Consider the following 19,855-nt stretch of genomic DNA (forward strand, 5'->3'; position numbering starts at 1 on the left):
CTTGCCCCACACTTATACACCTCCACTCCTCTCAAAATGCACTCTTGCCTAGAATGATTTTTTCATTTTCTCCAATTAGTTCCTACTCATCTTCAAAACTCAGCTCAGAAGATCTTTTCAAAAATGTTTTCCAGATTTCTAAATCATCCTGAGCTTATCTTGACCAACGTATATACCATCCTTTATCTTGCTTTCTGTCTGTCTTCTCATTAGATTATGAATCCAGGAATAGGCTCAAGTGAAGTGAAGTGAAGTCACTAGGTTGTGTCCGACTCTGCAACCCCATGGACTGTAGCCTACCAGGCTCCTCCATCCATGGGATCTTCCAGGCAAGAGTACTGGAGTGAGTTGCCATTTCCTTTTCCAGGGGATCTTCCCGACCCAGGGATCGAACCCAGGTCTCCCGCATTGTAGGCAGATGCTTTACTGTCTGAGCCACCAATAGGCTATATTGTTTTAAATCTGAACACCCAACAATTAGCCCACAGTAGATGCTTAATAAATGTTCAATAAATCAAGTAATGACTAAAGATACCCAGTCAAGCATGTAGACCCAAACTCTGCTCCTTTTGTAAGGAAAGGAATACCAGTCAAGAAAACTTTATGCCTTCTTTCTAGTTAAGAAAAGTTTTCTAACTGGAGAAGAATTTCAAATGGGGTTTACAAAGGAAAAAAAAGAGAGTACCAAAAGCTTCATATGAGACGCTTTGAGAAGGAGCAGCTGGCACTCCTTTCCCTACCCCATGTTCAAACTGCACTTACCAGTGAAGGGCTAGCTAGGATGCAGTGGAAATTCCAATAGAATGGGAGGCCAGAAAGCTCACTCCGCACCTGTAGTATCAGTGCCTCTGCCACACGATCACAGGAGAATGTAGCCGTGCCAGGGCAAGAAGCATCCTTCAACAATGGGCGAAGCAGATCATCCAAATGACGAAGAAAAGCCTCGGGAGGAGCAGTCAGGCGCTTGTTCAGCTCCTTAAAAGACAGCAGGATTTGTACAGAGTGAGAAAGCTAAAAGGAAACTGACTCCCTTGTACACACATGCTAAGTCACTTCAGTCGTGTCCAACTCTTTGTGACCCCACATATTGCAGCCCGCCAGGCTCCTCTGTCCATGGGATTTCCCAGGCAAGAACACTGGAGTGGGTTGCCTTGCCTTCCTCCAGGGGGCCTTCCCAACTCAGGGATTGAACCCAAGTCTCTTACGTCTCCTGCACTGGCAGGCATGTTCTTTACCACTAGTGCCACCTGAGATTCCCTTATAGATAACTGCAAAGGAAAGCTCTGGTTAACAGGAAGACAGTGGGCAGGGGACTCCCCTGGTGGTCTAGTGGGCTAAGAATCTACCTTGCAATGCAGAGTATGCAGGTTCAATCCCTGGTTCGGGAATATCCTGAACCTTGAGGGGCAAGTGAGGGGCCCATGCTGAGGGGCAACTGAGCCCGTGTGCAGAAACTGCTGAGCCCGTGCACTCTGGAGCCCACAAACCACAACTAGAGAGGTCCTCAAGCCAGAAAGAAAGATCCTACATGTCACAACTAAGACCCGATACAGCCATGTAAATGAAGACATATTTTTAAAAGAGAAGACAGTAGGCAGAAGAGGAAGGTGAGGGAAAATAAAAACATCAGAACAGGAAAGAAGAAAACAATTTTGGCCTACTTCACAATTCTTCCTTCTACTAAATACACTACAGAAATATACCCACACCCACACCCATATGGAAAGATCCCAGGGTTAGAGGCGGAAATGCAGAACACTGGTGGCAATTGTTTTATCCTGATTTAAACTTCCTTGGTAACCTATAGGCCAACAAGCTGGGAGATGGTAATGCTCCCTGACCTTCACTAGGGAAGAAATTATGTCCCCTGCCACCCACAGCAGTACTTCTCTTCACACTTACCTTGGCTCGCTGGCTGATTACACTAGTGTCCACCTGTTCATGCCACACCTGTTGAAGATCTGAAACCAGCAAGGCATAGCCCTGCCTGGTGATATACGCCTTGGCCAGGAGGGAGTTCTCAGCAAGCTGTAACCATGCCCATGGCTGCATCAGCAGGCCTTGCTCCAGTTCCTCCATCTGCAGCAGAATCTTAATTTAGCAAAATGCCTCCAGGGTCCTGCAAGTCTGACACCACTCAGACAGTTCTGTATCAAATATGCTTCATGAAAATCCTCAGAAAACAGAAGGAATGGATTTACTTTCTTCTAACTGCAGCAGAATCTTAATTTAGCAAAATGCCTCCAGGGTCCTGCAAGTCTGACACCACTCAGACAGTTCTGTATCAAATATGCTTCATGAAAATCCTCAGAAAACAGAAGGAATGGATTTACTTTCTTCTACCTCTCCTCCACCCTCCTGGTATGTAATAAGCTGAGCATCAATCTTACTACCTCCTATCACTAAAAATCTATCTAGAATTTTGACAGCTTTTTCCTCATATTAAATTCCTAGAGGATGTAAAATATCTCCTTCTTCTATAGCATTTAAGGCTCAATAAAAGGGTAATAGAATTTCTGCTTTCCAATGGTAAAACAATGTGGAAACCCACACCATTCTTGTCGCAACTTTATCACATTCCTAATAAATATGTCAGTGCTATCCTTTCCCAGAATTTCTAAAAGAGAAGAAATTGTTCTTTTTTATAAAACATCATAAGTATCATAAGCAGGAAACTCGAATTATTTGATCAATATCTAAAAACAAAACTCTGGAAGCTCTCAGAATTTTAAATATATGTGTGTGTGTGTTCTGACTCTTTTCGACCCTATGGACTGACTGTATCCTGCCAGGCTCCTCTGTCCATGGGGATTCTCCAGGCAAGAATACTAGAGGTGTGTATATTCACTAAACATATATATATTCCCTAAATTACAGTATGCACATATATATATATATACACTTATATGTCCCCTAAATACATTTTTCCCTAAATATAGATACATTCTCTAAGTCAGGGATTCTTAACCTAGAGTCAATGCATGTAAGTTCTCTGGAATTATACGCAAAATTTGTGCATACATCCATATACCCATTTGGAGGGAAGAGATTCATAGTTATGGTCAAATAAAGAGCTAATAACTTCATGTCCAGAAGCAAAGAGAAAAGCCCCAACTCCATTTCAAGAAGACCCTGAATGACTAAGAAGTCAATATAAGATACAGAACATAGCAAAGGTAGAGACCATGAAATAACTCCACTTCCCTCATCGCCTACCTCCCCACCCAAGGCACTGCCATCAATGACATCATGCCCTGCTGAACATCCTGGAAGCCAACCTTTCCACTTCAATAACTAAATGTGTAGCCTTAACCAAACAGATGTTCAGTAACTATGGCTACTTTACAGGCAGTTTGATCATTTTTTCTGTGGGTTAAAAAAAAAAGTGATATACATATATGAAACGAATCGCCAGTCCAGGTTCGATGCATGATACTGGATGCTTGGGGCTGGTACACTGGGATGACCCAAAGGGATGGTACGGGGAGGGGGGAGGGAGGGGGGTTCAGGATGGGGAACACGTGTATACCTGTGGCAGATTCATGTTGATGTATGGCAAAACCAATACAATACTGTAATTAACCTCCAATTAAAATAAATAAATTTATATTTTAGAAAAAAGAAAGTGATATAATGAAAGTCTATAAATACAAACTGAAGTTGGGGGAGGTAGATCTTTAAGAATATAAAGAAAACAATGAAAATCCTTGGATTTCATTAATATGGTTAACATGGCTCCGTTCTTCCAGTCATTTTCGTCTCAATCTAAGCCATTATTCTTCCAACCATAACCTAGTGCAGCCTTGTAACATAATTTGTACAGTCACTAGGCAGGTGAAATAGAAATGCATATATTGTGACTTTTATCTAAAAGCCTAAAAACCTTCTGTTTGGAGGATGGTATTTCAGTCACAGTTCCCCTGCTATTCCTACTCGGAGGAGATCTGGGAATGATGAAGCCAGTCCTCACCAGACCAGAGTCCCACTTTGCCGAAGATCACAAACCTCAAGTCTGTCACAAACAGCAAGTCACCAAGCCATTCTTTCCTTTCTAGGCATTCCCCAGTGTGCACTCTCAGTCACCAAAATTGGGCTGATTATCTGAGCCTGTCACTTTAGAAAGCCTGGATGCTCAAGACCCCCACACTGGTATGGTGTTTTGTGGGCGGGGGAGGAGTTTAAAATGCAGCTGGGGGGGTCAACAAGCCCCCCAAAAAAGTTTGAGAAATTCAGCACCACACCTAGAGTAAGCTGCTCCCACCACACACGTCCAGTTCTGAGGCCTCCTATATCTCAGCTTTTTCTTACTTCCTTCTAGGATGACTTCACATTAACCAGATTCACCCGTTTTTTATTCTTTTCCTTCTAATAATTTTTTATTTAAGTATAGCTGATTTACAATATTATATTAGCTTCAAGTGTGGTGGTGGTGGTTTAGTCGCTAAGTCGTGTCCGACTCTTGCGACCCCAGGGTCTGTAGCCTGCCAGGCTCCTCTGTCCACGGGATTTTCCAGGCAAGATTACTGGAGTGGGTTGCCATTTCCTTCTCCAGAGGATCCTCCCGACCCAGGAATCGAACCCGGGCCCCCAGCATTGCAGGTAGATTCTTTACCTACTGAGCTATGCTGCTGCTGCTAAGTCGCTTCAGTCGTGTCCGACTCTGTGAGACCCCAGAGACGGCAGCCCACCAGGCTCCCCCGTCCCTGGGATTCTCCAGGCAAGAACACTGGAGTGGGTTGCCATTTCCTTCTCCAATGCATGAAAGTGAAAAGTGAAGTCGCTCAGTTGTGTCACTGAGCTATGAGGGAAGTCAAATGTACACCTGTTACAATTACTGAATGAAGGGAGGGGAAGTGTGGAGGGCCAACAGCGGAGCGGGGTTGCCTAAGGCGGGTGGGCATGAACCCCTCTAGGCGCAGTTCCTCCGCCATCCTGCAGAGGGAAGCAGAACACCAACGACCGTCCGGGCTAGACCCCGCCCCGCCTCACCCCTCTGGGAGAGGGCGGACCCTCTCTCCCTTTACCACAGCCCCACCCTAGGAGCCCCGCCTGGTGGCAGCCAGTTTCCATTCGCCCTCGCTAGAAAGGCCTTCCAGTCCGTGTTTCTATTTTTACAGAGCCGGCTGCGTGAGGCGCGGCTCCGAACTCCCCAAGGGGCAACAAGGCCAAAAACCCGCTGCTTCATCGCAGCAAGTTGCCGGGTAGGAGTACCTCCGCAAACCCCGCCCCGCGGCCGGGAGGCGAGCTGCGCACGCGCGGCCCCCGCCACCCCGCCCCCGCCGCCCATCCCTGGAGGCCTGGCCCAGAACCTTGGCCGCGCGGGTCCCTCCTGGCAGGACACTTGGGGGGAGGAGGCACTATTGCCAGGACCAGCCCGCAGGGCCCGAGAAGTCTCTCGCTGCCTGGCCTCGGCCCTGGCCCGGATTAGAGCTCGACCCCACCTACCGTGAGCGGCCGAGAGAGCTCTCACCCTCCCCGCGGCAGGCTGGCCCGCCCGCGCCAACGAAAAGGCCTAGAGTAGAAGCATTTCCCACCCCCACTACAGGGAGGTGGGGTCTTGGGACACTGGGGCGGAGCCCAGGCCTGATGTGGGCGGGGCATCTGGGCTCCAGGAGCTGATAAGTGGAGTGCTCGGAGCCGGAGGGCTACCGGGGCCCTGGTAGGGAAGTGGAAGGATAAAGACGCTCCTTAGAGTTGCCCTACGTCCCTGGTGACTCAGATAGTAAAGAATTCGCCTGCAATGCGGGAGACCAGGGTTGGGAAGATGCATCCCCTGGAGGAGGCATGGCAACCCACTCCTGTATCCTTGCCTGGAGAATCCCCATGGACAGAGGAGCCTGGCTGGATACAGTCCATAGGGTCGCAAAGAGTCGGACATGACTGAGCGACTAAGCTCAGCACAGCAGAGTTGCCCTGGCAGAGTAGAAAGAATGCCAGACGAAATGCAGGAAAGAGGACCACGAATTTGGATTTGTTGAAAAACCGAAAGTCAAATTTCCCTACCCTACGTGTCTTTTTTGTTTTGTTTTTAAATAAAATGAGGGGATTGAACGTCACTAGATAGTCTCTCTTGGGTCCCACCAGCACGCTGGTCGTTAAGAGATGAGTCTCCCAGGCATACTGTCCCTGGTCTGACCTTATCTTGTACCTTCCTGCCTCCTTTCTCCCTCCATCCACCACCATACTTATGCTCCATCACCAATCCAACTCATCTTGTACCTTGTGTAACTTACAGTTTTGCTCCATCTGGACACCCAAGTCTGAAAAATTCTCCTCATCCATGTTCCCCAACCCAAAGTCCTCTTGTTAAGACCAGCCCCAGTGCTGCTTCTATGTAAAGTCTTTCCCACTGTCCCCAATCAGAATTCATTGTTTCTTACTCTTTGCTCCCATAGCATTCTTTTAATCTTTATTGAAGACTGACTTCCATTTTGGATTTTAGTTAGTAATTACATGTTTTTTATTGTTGTTGTTTCTTTTTGATGCACCACCAAGCTTACAGGATCTTAGTAGTTCCCCCACCAGGGATCGAATCCACACCACTTGCATTGGAAGCTCAGAGTCTTAACCACTGGACCGCCAGGGAAGTCCAGTAATTACATGTCTTTTTAAATCATAAGTATTAGAGAGGGGAGGGACCCTGTCTTATCCATATCTGTATTTCCAGGACCTTACACATAGGAGATACTCAATAAATATCAGTTAAGTGAATGCTAGCATTCGAGTATAGATCGTTCACAGGCAAAATATCACTCATTCATTCACAGTCCCTGCTCTGGAACAGGCCTAACTAAGAAAAGAAAAGGCAAACACACCTATTGGGAAGTGAGACTTTGGGGGGGCCCATGTGAGACACACACATACATCCTCTCCCTAGGAGAAAGTGGAGCCTGCCATCTGATTCTCCAGCAAGCTGAAAGGTAGGACTAAACTAACCAGAGTAGGAATCCTAGTAATTACTGGGACTGTCCTCTGCTAGGCTGAGGGCACTGGTCCCCAAAGTCAGGCAACAAGTCAGCTGTCTCTCCAGGCTCAGAGGGCCCTCTTTCCTCATTCCCAGAGTCTTGGGGCAGCGGGCAGAGGCAACGGAGGGGTTGGGGAATGCAGGGACACAGGTTTTGGATGGAGAAAGGAAGCTCGTACTCTTGATCTGCCTTCTCCCTAGACTTCTGAGGCATCGGAGCCTCTCGGGCAGTAAAAGGAGGTGGCAGCCCTTGCCCTAGGCCTCGCTCAAGCCGTGTGCCTGCAAAAGACAAAGTGGTCAGGACATTGCCCAACCCAGGGAGTGATGACTTCCTGGCCACTCCCCAGTCTGCTGGGGCCTGGCCTCAACTTACCAGGGATGGTGTTCTCTAGGAGGAAGCCCAAGAGTCCCGCCAGGAAGATGGGCTCTGTGAGCAATGAGCGCAGTAGCACATCCAAAGGGCTCCAGCCTACAAGGGGTTGGGACCACGCAGGAGGGGGACTCTGACGCTATGCAAAACCAAGGGTCTAATACTTCCAACCTAAGCTTAAGTACTGGATGGAGGGCATATCTTTCTGAATTGTTCTATCTCTCCCTCCCCACTTTGTCCCTTTGCTCTCTATTTCCCACACCCAGACCCTTCCCACAGGACCCCTGCTTAACACCCTGTCTTCTGAGCATCCACGTACCCTCCAGATATGCTTTGATCATTCCAGGCTCCCTGTCTTTGGAAAGTTTGGTATTAAAATCCCCAACCTTATTTCCTACTTCTCACCTTCTATGCTCTAGCCTGAGTTCCTCAACCTTAGTACTACTGACATTTGGACCAGATAATTCTCTGTTTGAGAGAGGCTGTTCTGGGCACTATAGAATGTTTAACAGCATCTTTCTACCCACTAAATGCAAGTAACCTCTAAATGCAAGCAACCTCTCCCCTGCTTATAACAGCCAAAAATGTCTCCAGACACTGCTAAATGTTCTCTGTGGGGCAAAACCATCCTCAGTTAAAATCACTGCTGTTTGCTAAGCTGAGCTAACAAACTAAGTTATTTGCCGCTCCTGGAGCATATGCTATGACTTCCTACTTCAGCATCTTTGTTTACTGTGGTTCCTCTGCCAGGAATGACCTTTTCACCAATTGCGTTTCAATCTTACCATCCTTCGAGACCAGCTCAGTGTTACTTTCTCCATAAAAGTTACAGGGATCATCTCCAACAGAAGCCATCTCTCTCACTGCAGAGCATCCCAGCTCTTTATCTGAACCTTTCTAGTTACATTTCTACACATCTCATCTCTTTTATGCTATGCTAAGTCACTTCAGTCGTGTCCAACTCTGTGTGACCTCATAGACGGCAGCCCACCAGGCTTCCCCATCCCTGGGATTCTCCAGGCAAGAACACTGGAGTGGGTTGCCATTTCCTTCTCCAATGCATGAAAGTGAAAAGAGAAAGTGAAGTCGCTCAGTCCTGTCCGACTCTTAGCGACCCCATGGACTGCAGCCTACCAGGCTCCTCCGTCCATGGGATTCATCTCTTTTACTAGACTGTAAATCTATACGTACCTTTGTATCCCAAGGAAGCTAGCATGGTGTTCAGTAAATATTTGCTAAACAAATGGACAGACTATTTATCCCTAAGCCCAGAGAAGGGTGTGGGGCCTGGAGTCCAGAGAATCTCAAGCCTTGAGCCCTTGCTTGCCCACTGCCAGGCAACTCCTCTTTCCCTCCCCTTCCTCCCACCTGTTTTCAGTAGGACTGAAGCTTCCCGAAACCACCTCGGCAGTAACAGGGCCATGAAGATGGAGAAGCCAACAATGAAGACATTCCGCCCAGAGTCAATGTCAGCCAAGTGGAAGCTGGAGAATCCAGTAGACAGAACCATGGCCTGGGTCACTCCCAGCACCCCACCTGTGTCGTACGGAAGTAATCGAAGAGGTTGGGAGAGGGCTGGCACAGCAGAGTACTTACTATAGGGCGGGGCAGGTTGTGATGGGCAGAGACCACCAAAAAGCCCAGAAGCCCAGTCAGGAGGCCAAGATGTGGCTGAGAAAATGCGGGCAGCTGCCACATACTCACAGCCATATACTAGGGAAGCTTCTCAGAAAGAAAGGGTGTCGACCACAAGCAACCAGTTGGGCCCTGCTGGGGGATCCTGGTTCAATACTAGTGCTGCTGAGACATCCGCTCACCAAGCACAGGCCCACTCACCAAGCACAGGCAGCGGGATGGTGGTGAGGAGCTGGGCTAGCCTCGGGGAGAGCCCCAGCGCCATGCAGAACAACCCCACCAAGTGGGCCACTCGCCGAGGTCCAGCCTATGTGATGAAGAGACACTGGAACACACCTCTTCAACCACTCAAGCTTTGTGCTTGGCCAACCCCATCTCAACCTTTGGATCCCAACTCAAATGTTACTCTCCCAAGAAGCATCCTAAAGGGATCTCTCTTACTCAACCCCCTTCCCATCCCCTGCTTTGTTTTCTTAATAGCACTTATCATTTTTGGAAATTATCTTATTTGCTTTTCTCCTAACGTGTCCGCCTCTCTCTCTCTTGAAGTACTCAAGAGAACAGGGACTTCATCTGACTCCTTTCTCTCTAGAACCTCAGCCCTGGTACAAACGCCTGAGGCACAGAAGGAGCTCAGTAGTGACTTAGTGTCTCCCTCACACTCCTAGTCCCCACCACTTCTAGGCACCTCTCTCAATGAGATGGCTGCTGTGAAGAGCCCGACAGAGGGCTGGGCACAGCAAGCCATCAGTTCCCCTCCCTCTCTTGCACCTCCGGTTCCTCTCCCCACACCCCTGTTCACATACCTGGAGAAGACCCACTGTGCCCACGTTGGGGAAGCTGGATGCAGTGCCCATGGGGCTTCCCAAAAGCCCAGCCAGCACACTGCCCAGTCCCTCCAGGCTCAGCCCTCGGCTACAGGCATGCGGAGGTGGAGAAGGCAAACGCAGCAGCTGGCCACAGAGGGCATAGCAGCCCAGGGAGCTGGTGGAGGCTGCCAAGGCCATGGAGATGCCTGCAGCCAGAGCCCTGGGTGTCAGCAAGGGCCAGTCCCACTCAGCTGGGGAGGGAGAAGGAGCCACTTTGGGGCCAGACTCAAGTCTGAAGCATCCCCCTGCCTGCAAAAGCCTGTGACACAAGAAGCCTAAAGGCCTCATTGTCTTTGAAGATAATGTCTTGGGACAAAACCATCAAACTCAGAGTAAAAACCCATCCCTTTACTGCGATCTACAAAGTCCCTTTGGTCTGACCCTTACCTCTTTCTCTAGCCTCATCTACAACCACACTCTTCATCATTCCTTTCACTCCAGATACACTGGCCTTGTTTCAGGCCTTTGTACTTGCTGTGCTGTGCTGCTGGCCACCACAGGGTCTTTGCATATGCTGTTCTCTCCACCTAGAATGCTCTTGTCTCTTGCCTTTCCCTAATAAGCTCCTACTTGTCTCTCACATCTCAGCTCAGCGATCACTTCCTCAAGAATGCCTTCCTTGGGAAATCTCTGGTAGTCCAGTGGTTAGGGCTCCATCTCTCACTGCTGAGGACCCAGGTTCAATCCCTGGACGGGGAACTAAGATCCCACAAGCTGTGTGGCATGGTCAAAAAGTAATATAAATAAATAAAAATAAATAAAAACCATTAAAAAAAGAATGCCTTTCCTAACCTCTCCAATAAAGTCAGATTTTTTCCCATTGTAAACCTTCATCATACAAGGTACATGTCCTTTGCTGTATTTACTACGTGCAATTCTACATTCACTTAGGTAACTATTGAATTAGTATCTGTATTCCCTGACATATTATAAGCTTCCTGAATGCAGGCTCTGCATTCTAGGAGAAAGCCTACCTGGATGAGGCAGCCAAAACCATGGTGCCTTGGTGGGGGCAGACAACTCCCCGGGGATGATGCTGAGACCCAGAAGGGCAGAGACAATCCACACACAGGCCACTGGGATCAGCACCTGAGGGACAAGACTCAGAGAAGAACCCCTCCCCCAGAACCTTCCAACCTTCTTAAAGGGGTAAGCAACAACCAAGTAGGGGCCAAGTGAGCAATCCATGCCAGCCCTCCTAACTCCAACTGCCTCTCGCCCAAACTCCCACATACCGAGAGGAGCCTGAAGGCCAAGATGTGAGTATGGGTTGAAGAGGTTGAAGCTGGCCTCCAGTGGCGTGGGGGTAGCAGGCAGGAGCCCAGGTGCTGAGAACAGACCACCATGAGCACAATCAGCCTAGAAAAGGGAAGGGGCTTTAGGGGCAAGAGGAAGCTTGCCCCTGAGGCAAGGAGTGGAGATGGGAGGGGCAGAATACCACGAAAGGTTGTTCCAGAGAAGAATGCCCCCATGGAGAGGGCAGGAGGGCACCTTGGGGATCAGTGGGAGACAAGGTACAAGTCAAGGTGAACAAATGAATCCAGTAAAAGTCCTGGATTCCAAACCCACAAGTGTTATCCCTGCTGAGACGGCTGCTGGACTGGTAGAGTAGCAGCTCTCCCCTCCCCCTGCTCCCACACAACCCACTGGGCATCATGCCTCTTAGGACTTACGTACAGCGATGCCAGGCCCCAGTGAGTGGAGCAGAGCAGAGCTACTTCCCTGTAGACAGAGAGCCCTGCCACAACCAGGCTGGGGGCCAGCACTAGGGGCCCACAGCGGGGGAACAAGTGGCCAGGACCCCCCAACAGCCCCAGAATGGCCTGCAGCAGCCCAGAGACCACCACAGCCCCGGACACCTGGTGGAGAGGAGAAAAGGACAAAGAGAAAACATTCTCCTTTATCAAGATGACCTCAGCCTGGACTTCTTAACTAATTCCAGGGAGTTCGCTGGAATCCTCGTGGTTAGGATTCCAGGCTTTCACTTCCATGGACCAGGTTCAGTCCCTGGTTGGGGAATTGAGATCCCACAAGCTGCATGATGTGGCAAAAAAAAAAAAAACCAAAAACCAACAATTCCAGGAGAGGTTCCCCACCACCACCTCTTTCCCCTACAAAAACCTCACCTCAGTTCCTACAAAATGGAAACAAGAACCTCCCCAACCCCGGGAGCACTCTTATTCCAGCCCTCCTCCTCCACATCCCCAAGCACGTACCTCTCGGATAGAAGTGTTCCAGAGCTCCAAGCCATGGCAGCCAGGCCCCCCACAGAGGCGCAGCACAAGGGAGGCTGGGAGAAGTTGGGGGCATGGAGAGGAGAGATGGAAACAGGATGGAGACCCATCGCTCTACAGTTCTGGCTGGTGCCTGGCCCTTTCATCATTGCCCCATCTCAACCCTGCACCCAAGTCCACCTGTGTGCTCAGAGGAGCACCCAACTCCACCCTCGCCCTGTGCCCTTGCTCTGTGCTCACAGTTTCCAGGTGTCCGGAGAGCCAGAGGTAATTTCTGACTGGTCAGCACCAAGGCGGGGATAAGAAACTGTAAGGATGGAGCCTGGACAAGAGGCAGCCTGTAGGAACAGCAGGTCTGGTAACGTGGGGCAGTGACTAGCCTCCCTGAGCCTCGCCTCCCCGCTGGGACCCTGTCACCTTCTCTCCAGGGAATTCCTCTCACCTGCTGCCCATCCAAGTTTGCAGGGAGGTAGACACGCCACATGCAAAGAGGCTGGAAGCCAGGAGCTGGGCAGGGGAGAAAGAGAGTCCTCCTGCTGGGAGACTTTGAAGCAGGAGCAGGTGGGAGGCGCAGAGTAGAGAAGCCAACACCAAGATATGCTGCGGGCGATTAGGCAGAAATATGTATTTCCAGAGGGTTTCTCATGCCACCACACCTACACCCTCCAAACACCCTCTTCAGCCAACAGCGACCCAGGCACCTCTGCCTCCTACCTGCAGAGCCAGAAGACAGCTGAGGCCCCAAGGAGGAGGCCCACACAGAGAGGCCCAAGAGTCAGAGGAGGGATTTTGGACATCGGGTGGCCGTGGCAGGGTAGCCAGGGTGCCCTGGGAACCCACAGACTGGAGCTGTATGGCGTTGGGGGGTGACTGGCTCATGCTCCCTGCCTTCTGTCTCGTCCTGGCCACCCTGGGCCAGAGTTAAGTAGGGAGAAAGAGAGAGTAAGAGGTCAGAGTTTGTGTGAAGTTAGCTGCCTGGAGCAGGGAGGGGGCGGGAGTGTCAATGAAGCAGAGCGAAGAGATGAGGGATTTGGGGCAGGACGCAGCCCTTTCACCTTTGCCCAGCTCTTGTGCAAATTCCATCACCCATTAACCGGGGAACCAAGTTCCGAGTCCCTCCCCCTCCCAAGAATCTCCATCTGGGTCTCCTGTCCCAGGATAGGAGTGGTGGGGAGGAAACCCCCCCAGCATAGCCAGGGCAAGTTTGATAGACTGTACTGCCTCCTCACCACTGCCATTTGGAACCATCGCAATTACAGTAGTTCTCAAGCCTTGTACATCCTTCGTCATGTATGACAACTGTGATCACAACTCTGTATACAATGTCCTCATTGTAATATAAAGAAGAAATCAAAGTGATTTATTTTTTAAATATTTATTTGGCTGCTCCAATCCTAACTGGGGGAAGCAGAATCCTCAATCCTTGCTGCAGCATGTGAGATCTTTAGTTGTGGCGTGCAAACTCTTAAGTTGTGGCATGTGGGATCCAGTTCCCCTGACCAGGGATGAAACCTGGGCCCCCCGCATCAGGAGGACGGAGTCCTAGCCCCGGGACCAGCAGGGAAGTCCTCAAAGTAATTTATAATGACTTATTTCACCGTGGGAAAGCTTGGGTCCAACTAAACTAGAAGACAGTGAAGCAGCCCAGTGCCCACCCTTCAAGTGGAATTGCCACAGATGTGACAGCTACAATCCCAGCTGATACTGGTGCTTCCCTGATGACAGGTGTACCCCCGGCAGCGCTGCCATTCGTGACCCGATGTTCCAAAAGAGTGAACAAGTTCTTTGTAAAGTACTGAACAAAGCATAGATTTAATGTACACAGAGATGCATTCCTGGGAAACAGAGTCTTTCCAAATGGGCAAAATCTATTCTGTGTTTACATGCTTAGAGAAAATAAGTAGTTCCAGGCTCAGATAAACAGTCATACATGATATCCACCCAGTCATTCAAAAGTTGCTCGGGAATTCTTCATAAGGGAATTCTCGAGCCTTTCTGGATGTGTAGCTTCCCATATAGGCTGACTAAGTGCCAGTACGTCCCATCCCTTCAAATTTTTGTCAACCAAAAAATGACCCATAAGTTTCCAAGATGCCCCCTAGGTGGCAGTACCACCCCTACTGTGTCTCTTCCTCTGTGGTACCAAATCATCTCGGTTCAGCTGGCTGCTCTTCTTCTTCCAGTGATAACCCAGCCTTGGTCTTCTCTTTGGTGGTGGTTTAGTCACTAAATTGTGTCTGACTCTTGTGACCCCATGGACTGTAGCCCACCAGGCTTCTCTGCCCATGGGATTTCCCAGGCAAGAATACTGGAGTGGGTTGTCATTTCCTTCTCCAGGGTATCCTCCCAATCCAGGGATTGAACCCGGGTCTCCTGCATCGCAGGCGGATTCTTTACCTGCTAAGCCACCACGGAAGCCCTTACGCTAATTACCACCATTTGTCAGCCCAGAAAGGAAGTCAGGAGACAAAGTGTCCTTGGGCTTGCCCTCAAGGAGCTCACGGGGCTCTGCTGGATATGCTCTCCATGAGATGGCCTTGGGATCCACAAAGATGGTGCTCACTCACAACTTGTGACAGACAGGGCTACCCCTAGGCACCGCACAGTCACCATCTGTGCCCCACTGCACTAGAGTCGAGGAGTGTTAGGGACCCCAGGGTGCTGGGAGCAGGAACGAGGGAGCAGCTTGGTATGAGAACCTATGACCATCAAACAAGGACATTCTGGAATGGGGGTCAGAGAGAATGAGCAGCAGGACGGTAGGATCAGGGAGTAGGAGGCTGAGAAGGAAGATCTGGGGAGGAGAGTTCTTTGAGGGCTGCTGCAGAAGGAAGAGTCCAGGCCATGCAACTAAAACTGTTTATTGAAACCTTAGTTCTACAAAAGCGTGAAAAATCCAGATATAAAGCAGTGGCCAGAGAGGCCCGTGAAGAGAACACCCAGGAGAGGAACTGGAAGAGAGAAAAGCCCAGGAGCGGGGGACTAAGAAGAGAATGTTGGAAGACAAAAGGGCCGGGTGAAGGTCCCAGAAGCCCCTGGTTCTTCTAGACTGGGCACGGGTATGGGAGGCTTCCCCCCTCCCACTTCCCTCAGCAACTCCCACCATGGGTGGCCCTGTCAGTCCCTGCCTCTCCTACCTCAGGGACATCAAACAGACCCTGGTCAATGTTTCCTCCCTCCCTTGCCCAATCCTAGGAAACTCAAAAGCAAAAGTCTAGAAGAGCCCAGGGGACATGGAGAGACAGGAGCCTTGCCCCTGTCCACCTGTGACACGCCCCTGGTCACTGAGCTGAGGCTTTCCCTGGAACCACCACTGCCCTGGCCAGGCAATCAGCCACTGAGGGACAGAAGAGCAAGTGATCTTCAGTCCTTCTGCCACACGACCCCCTTAAGCTCCATCACCCAGGAGGACAGGAGACCAGCCAAGGACCCAGATCAAGCTTTGCCCCTCCAGGCTCTCAGGGACTCCCAAATCCTCTTAACACATTCCTCAGAACCCTACCTAGCCTGGGAAAATGAAAGACTTCAGGCGGGCCAGTTCCATGATGCTGAAAAGGGAACATTGCTGGGGCTGTGGAAGCAGAGGGGGCATTGGGCTCCAAGGCCAGGGGGGAGCCAGGCCATGGGAGTGGGACCAAGGACTGGGGGGCCCCGTGGGGACAGTATGGTTGAGGTGGTGGCAGGCACGGCAGGTTGGGGAGTCCTTCTGGAGCTTCTGGCAAAGGGGGCAGTTGTGAAGAAGAATGGGGGGAGCAGGAGGGTCCGGAGGAGGCAATGGTGGGGGAGTCAGCGAGACTAGCAGACTGCCCCACAGTGAACGCAACACTACATTGCCTTCCAGGCAGCCGGAGACATTAGCAGGAGACGGCAGGCACTGTGGCATGGGAGAAGGTATGCAGGGTTCCAAAAGGCACCTGGAGGCCAGTCCAAGGTCTGGAGGGCCAGGCGGGGGGCTGCAGGACAGCCCTAAGGACTGGTGTATTACGGCCATCGATGCCACGGCGAGGGCCACGCTGCTCACATATGCCATAGCCAACAGGCAGGACAGCTGGGGGAGAGGGGTTAAGAAAGGTCAGTGCCCAAATCCCCTTCCTCTGAACCCTCTTCTAAATGTCTTTAACACACCCATCCCTTATCTCTGGACATGTGGACTCAACTTAAGAGATCTCAGTCACCATCTACTTCCAACCCCATCTCCTGAGCCATTCTGTATTTGCTTGACATCAGCCAGCTCAAGCTCCGTCTGCTTCCTGACCTGCCTCACCTTTGCCAGCTGCTGGCAGAGGGAGCCCAGCACCAGTTGCCAGGCAGGCTGCTCCAGCAGCACACACAGGTCTGTGTAGGTGTACCAGCCCCGCCGGCGCCCCTGCTGCTCAGCCACGCTGCAGGGATAGGAGAAAAGAGAGAGAGGGTCTGCAATCTTCCTGCAGCTGGCCCACTGGCACCCTCATTCCCCCAGGGACCTACCAGGGAACACCGGGGAACTTGTTAAATGTACAGGCTCCTAGACTACCCGTTGATTCCAAAGATAAGGGTGAGACCAAGATCTGTATTTTAAATAAGCTTCTCCCACTTTTCCAAAGGTGATTACAAAGAGGAGAGCAGACTCGTTTCAGAACCATGACCTTGGGCAATTCTCTTTCTCCTTTTCTCCCTCCCCCCAGACCCTCACCTCTGTTTAGCTCCTATGGCTTAGGCCTCAGCCTCCAAATCCTCAAGTCCCTCTTCCCAATTCCTAGAACCTACCAGCCCTCCAGCCAGCTCAGAACCTCAAAGATTTCCCGAGGATCAGTGTAGAGCCGCCAATCCTGTGGATAAAGAGAAGAGCATCCAACCAGACTTGGACATGAGCCACAGTCAATTAATAACCAGACCCACAGCAGCAACTACAACCTCCACTACAGGTAACACGTGGCTCTTACCATGTGCCAGATACTGTTCCAAAAGCTTTTATGTATTAACTTATTTAATCACCACATATCTGGTTTCACATTGCACCCTCCAGTAAAAGCAAGGGGAAAAAAATAATCCTGGGAATGGTTCATGCCCATAGGGAGCCCAGAATCTAGGGAAAGGCAAAGTCTGGAAGCAAATACCCAGAGCCCAGTAAGATAAGCTCTGGCTCAGAGTGTACTCTGTGGGACCTGGAAGACTGACAATGGGAGATCTCCACTTCTGACTTCACCATGCCAGGAACCTCCAAAGACTGTGCTTATTCCAGAAAAGCTAGAGGGGAAGATGCTAATAAGGGAAGACATAAAGAAGACAAACAGAAAGATAAATGAAGAGACCACAAGAAGCTGGGAGATAAAAAAACAAAGGATGAAAAGAACATAAAAGCAGGTCAGGAAAACAGAGCAAGAGAGAGAAGAGCTATTCACCATGGCACTCAGGAAGCCCCTCTCCAGGGCATTGAGAGTGGGCACGGCCACACCCCCAGCAGCTCCCCATTCATCATTGAAGACCTCTTCTTCCTCCCCTTCATCATAGAGGTACTTACTGGCCACCATCTGCAGAGGAACCAGAGGTGGTATCAGTAGAGCTCACACCTGGCTCCGGGCTTACCAGGGAGATAAAGGGAAGGGGGCATCTTACCATGGAGATCAGGAACAAGTCAGAGGATGACACATGCTGTAGGTAGTCTGGGTTTCTATGCCGGAGCCGCTCAATGTATACCAGAGCCAGCATCATAGCACACGGAGAGATGCAAGCCTCTCTGGGTATCAGAAAGCATTAGGAATTAAACGCAAGGATCTTTTGGTTCTTGTAACTTATGATGCTCATCCCTGTTTCTTTACAAGTTCTCTTTAGAGGTAACTGTTCCCCTCTCTATAGAACCCAAACACTCTCACTCTGTATCTCTCAATTGTGGACTCACCGGGACACGTGGGCTACATATTTCTTCTGGAGCCGGCGAATAGGACTGGGGGCTGCCTTCTGGAGGAGTTCCACAGCAATATCTGCAGAGGCAGAAGGATAATAGAGTGAGCAAACAACTCCCCCACAGTGGTGCCCACTGCTATCAGCAGAAGACCCAGATCTACATTCTTTGAGGTCTTGGAGACAGGACCACAGTAACAAAGTGGAGATCCAGTTCTCCCACGCTGAAACAAAAGGCCTATTCCAAATTTGAATTCCAGCTCCTTCCAGCAGGAAGGCTTATTTCCCTGTCACCTGCAATTACCTAGGTGCGTCCTTCACTGTAGCTCATTTGAGAAGATAAACATGCCTTGTTGATGGGGGAAATATATGATAGATATGCTTCGAAAATTAAAAGTTTCTAGTATATAGATCAAGAATAACATAAATTTGTAAGGCAGCAATATTTCCTACTCATTTGGATTTAAGGAAAAAATGAAATACAAACCTAGTCCTTACACCTGTCAAACATACTAGCTACCAAGAGGCAGTGTAGTTCACAGGGTACACCTAGAGTCACTTTGATGACAGCTGACAACCCCACTTTCAGGCTTCTCACTTGTCCGGTCGTACAAAATACTGTCTAACCTGCCACCGGGCTGGAGAGCTCCTCCAGGGTACAGTCAGTTTCCCAGTCCCAGCCATAGTAGAGTCTCCTTCGGATCCGGGCACTCAGCTTCTGGTGTCCTGGGAGGAACTGAAACAGGGCAGGAGGTGGGTGGAGGGTGAAGGGCAGGGAAGCGTATGCTGGAGGATCCTGGCTCCTGACTGGAAGGGGGCTACGGCCGGTAGGCCTGCCTCAGGGCTGGTGGGGCCCGTGCCCCACCCAGCCCCGCATTCTCTGGATTGTTTGCTAGCGGCACTATGTCCACAGGGGGTGGAGTCCTTCTCACCGAGGGCTCCGGAGGAGAAGTTCTCCAAGAAGGGGCCGGGCTGGTTACCTCCTACCCCATTCCTGTACCCCGCGGCTTTCCCCATGGGCCCAAGGAGCCAGGGCCTCGAGTAGGCACGGGTCGAGTGGCTACCGCCTAATTCCCCAGCAGAGCCATCAGGCGAGCTCGCGGCCCCGCTCGGGCTCCGGTGGGGGGCGCGGAGGGAGCGCCCGCGGTCGCGGCTCCAAGCGCTGGGAGGCGGCGGGCCGCGTGCTCACCGTGAAGTCCTGGAAGCCGGTGAGGGAGAAGGTGCCTTCTTCGTCTAGCAGGAGCCCGGCCAGGTCCATCGCGGCGCCAGACACTGCCTTACGATGGGAAGGGAACGAGTTCTAAAGGGGCCGCGGAGCCGTCCCTGCCCGCCTGCCCACCTGTCCGCCGGGCTCCCTCCCGCGGGCCACCGCCCTTGCCGGTGCAGCCCCCTCCCCTCGCGCCAGCCGCGGCAGGCGGGGCCGGGCAGCAGAGCCTCTTCCTGTTCCGCTCCGGGCGGGGCTCCCGGCTCCGGACTCGGGGCGTGGAGCTCCAAAGCCTGGGCGCCCACCTCACCGAGTAGAGAAGAGTCCTGGCTTCGAGGCGCGTGCTGTGCCTTTGCCGCGCCGCGCGTCTGCCCGGTGTTTACAAGCCGCGGGGGCGTCGCGGGCGAAGTCAGCGCCGGGCACTTCCTGCTGCCAGCTGGGCCGAGCCGCCGGCTTCGACCGCTGGGAAGGAGCTGGGCTAGAATTCCTGATATCGCTGAGCCCCAGCGTGTCTGAGAAATCGGGACAATTCCTAGGGGACCGTGGCACACTTGAGGACGAGCGAGCCCGGCTGACCTTTTCGTGCCGGTGTAGATATAAATGTAAATAAAGACTCGGGACAGGGAGTTGCTCGCAATTGTTTTCTTTTAAAGGGGAGATGTATGCACACACAGAACAATATACATTTAAAAAATAAAG

The 19,855-nt window shown here is 51.1% G+C and overlaps 3 protein-coding genes across 7 annotated transcripts in view; all 3 read right to left on the reverse strand.

Moving 5' to 3' along the window:
- NHEJ1 (non-homologous end joining factor 1) overlaps window positions 1-5,554 on the reverse strand; it is a 92,243-nt gene extending 86,689 nt beyond the window's left edge. Inside the window, exons 1-3 of one of the 2 annotated variants that reach the window (XM_027513660.1) lie at window positions 5,446-5,554; window positions 1,903-2,079; window positions 763-975 (exon numbers count right to left, since the gene is read on the reverse strand). In XM_027513660.1, the coding sequence (XP_027369461.1) occupies window positions 763-975; window positions 1,903-2,079 (390 nt within the window). In that variant the 5' untranslated portion in view covers window positions 5,446-5,554. The remainder of the gene's footprint in view (window positions 1-762; window positions 976-1,902; window positions 2,080-5,445) is intronic. The other variant, XM_027513664.1, reaches the window with a different exon arrangement.
- An 833-nt stretch (window positions 5,555-6,387) lies between these two features.
- On the reverse strand, window positions 6,388-14,313 carry SLC23A3 (solute carrier family 23 member 3). Of its 4 annotated transcripts, none has more exons than XM_027513668.1 (12): window positions 12,787-14,313; window positions 12,515-12,672; window positions 12,313-12,410; window positions 12,055-12,128; window positions 11,516-11,697; window positions 11,074-11,197; window positions 10,813-10,927; window positions 9,776-10,029; window positions 9,171-9,276; window positions 8,703-8,870; window positions 7,338-7,433; window positions 6,388-7,243 (listed from the first exon to the last, which is right to left on the reverse strand). In XM_027513668.1, the coding sequence occupies exons 1-12, from the start codon at window positions 12,949-12,951 to the stop codon at window positions 6,957-6,959; spliced, it is 1,827 nt and encodes a 608-aa protein (XP_027369469.1). In that variant the 5' UTR covers window positions 12,952-14,313; the 3' UTR covers window positions 6,388-6,956. The 4 variants fall into 4 exon arrangements, with proteins under 4 accessions (XP_027369469.1, XP_027369471.1, XP_027369477.1 ...); XM_027513670.1 differs by having other exon boundaries at window positions 11,074-11,166; window positions 11,512-11,697; XM_027513676.1 differs by having other exon boundaries at window positions 12,289-12,410.
- A 604-nt stretch (window positions 14,314-14,917) lies between these two features.
- CNPPD1 (cyclin Pas1/PHO80 domain containing 1) lies at window positions 14,918-19,422 on the reverse strand. The gene is made up of 8 exons (XM_027513711.1): window positions 19,142-19,422; window positions 18,580-18,688; window positions 17,951-18,032; window positions 17,668-17,788; window positions 17,454-17,582; window positions 16,819-16,880; window positions 16,337-16,454; window positions 14,918-16,120 (listed from the first exon to the last, which is right to left on the reverse strand). The coding sequence occupies exons 1-8, from the start codon at window positions 19,208-19,210 to the stop codon at window positions 15,575-15,577; spliced, it is 1,236 nt and encodes a 411-aa protein (XP_027369512.1). The 5' UTR covers window positions 19,211-19,422; the 3' UTR covers window positions 14,918-15,574.
- Window positions 19,423-19,855: the final 433 nt, after the last annotated feature.

The sequence above is a fragment of the Bos indicus x Bos taurus genome, chromosome 2, assembly GCF_003369695.1.
Source record: "Bos indicus x Bos taurus breed Angus x Brahman F1 hybrid chromosome 2, Bos_hybrid_MaternalHap_v2.0, whole genome shotgun sequence".
NCBI lineage: Eukaryota > Metazoa > Chordata > Mammalia > Artiodactyla > Bovidae > Bos > Bos indicus x Bos taurus.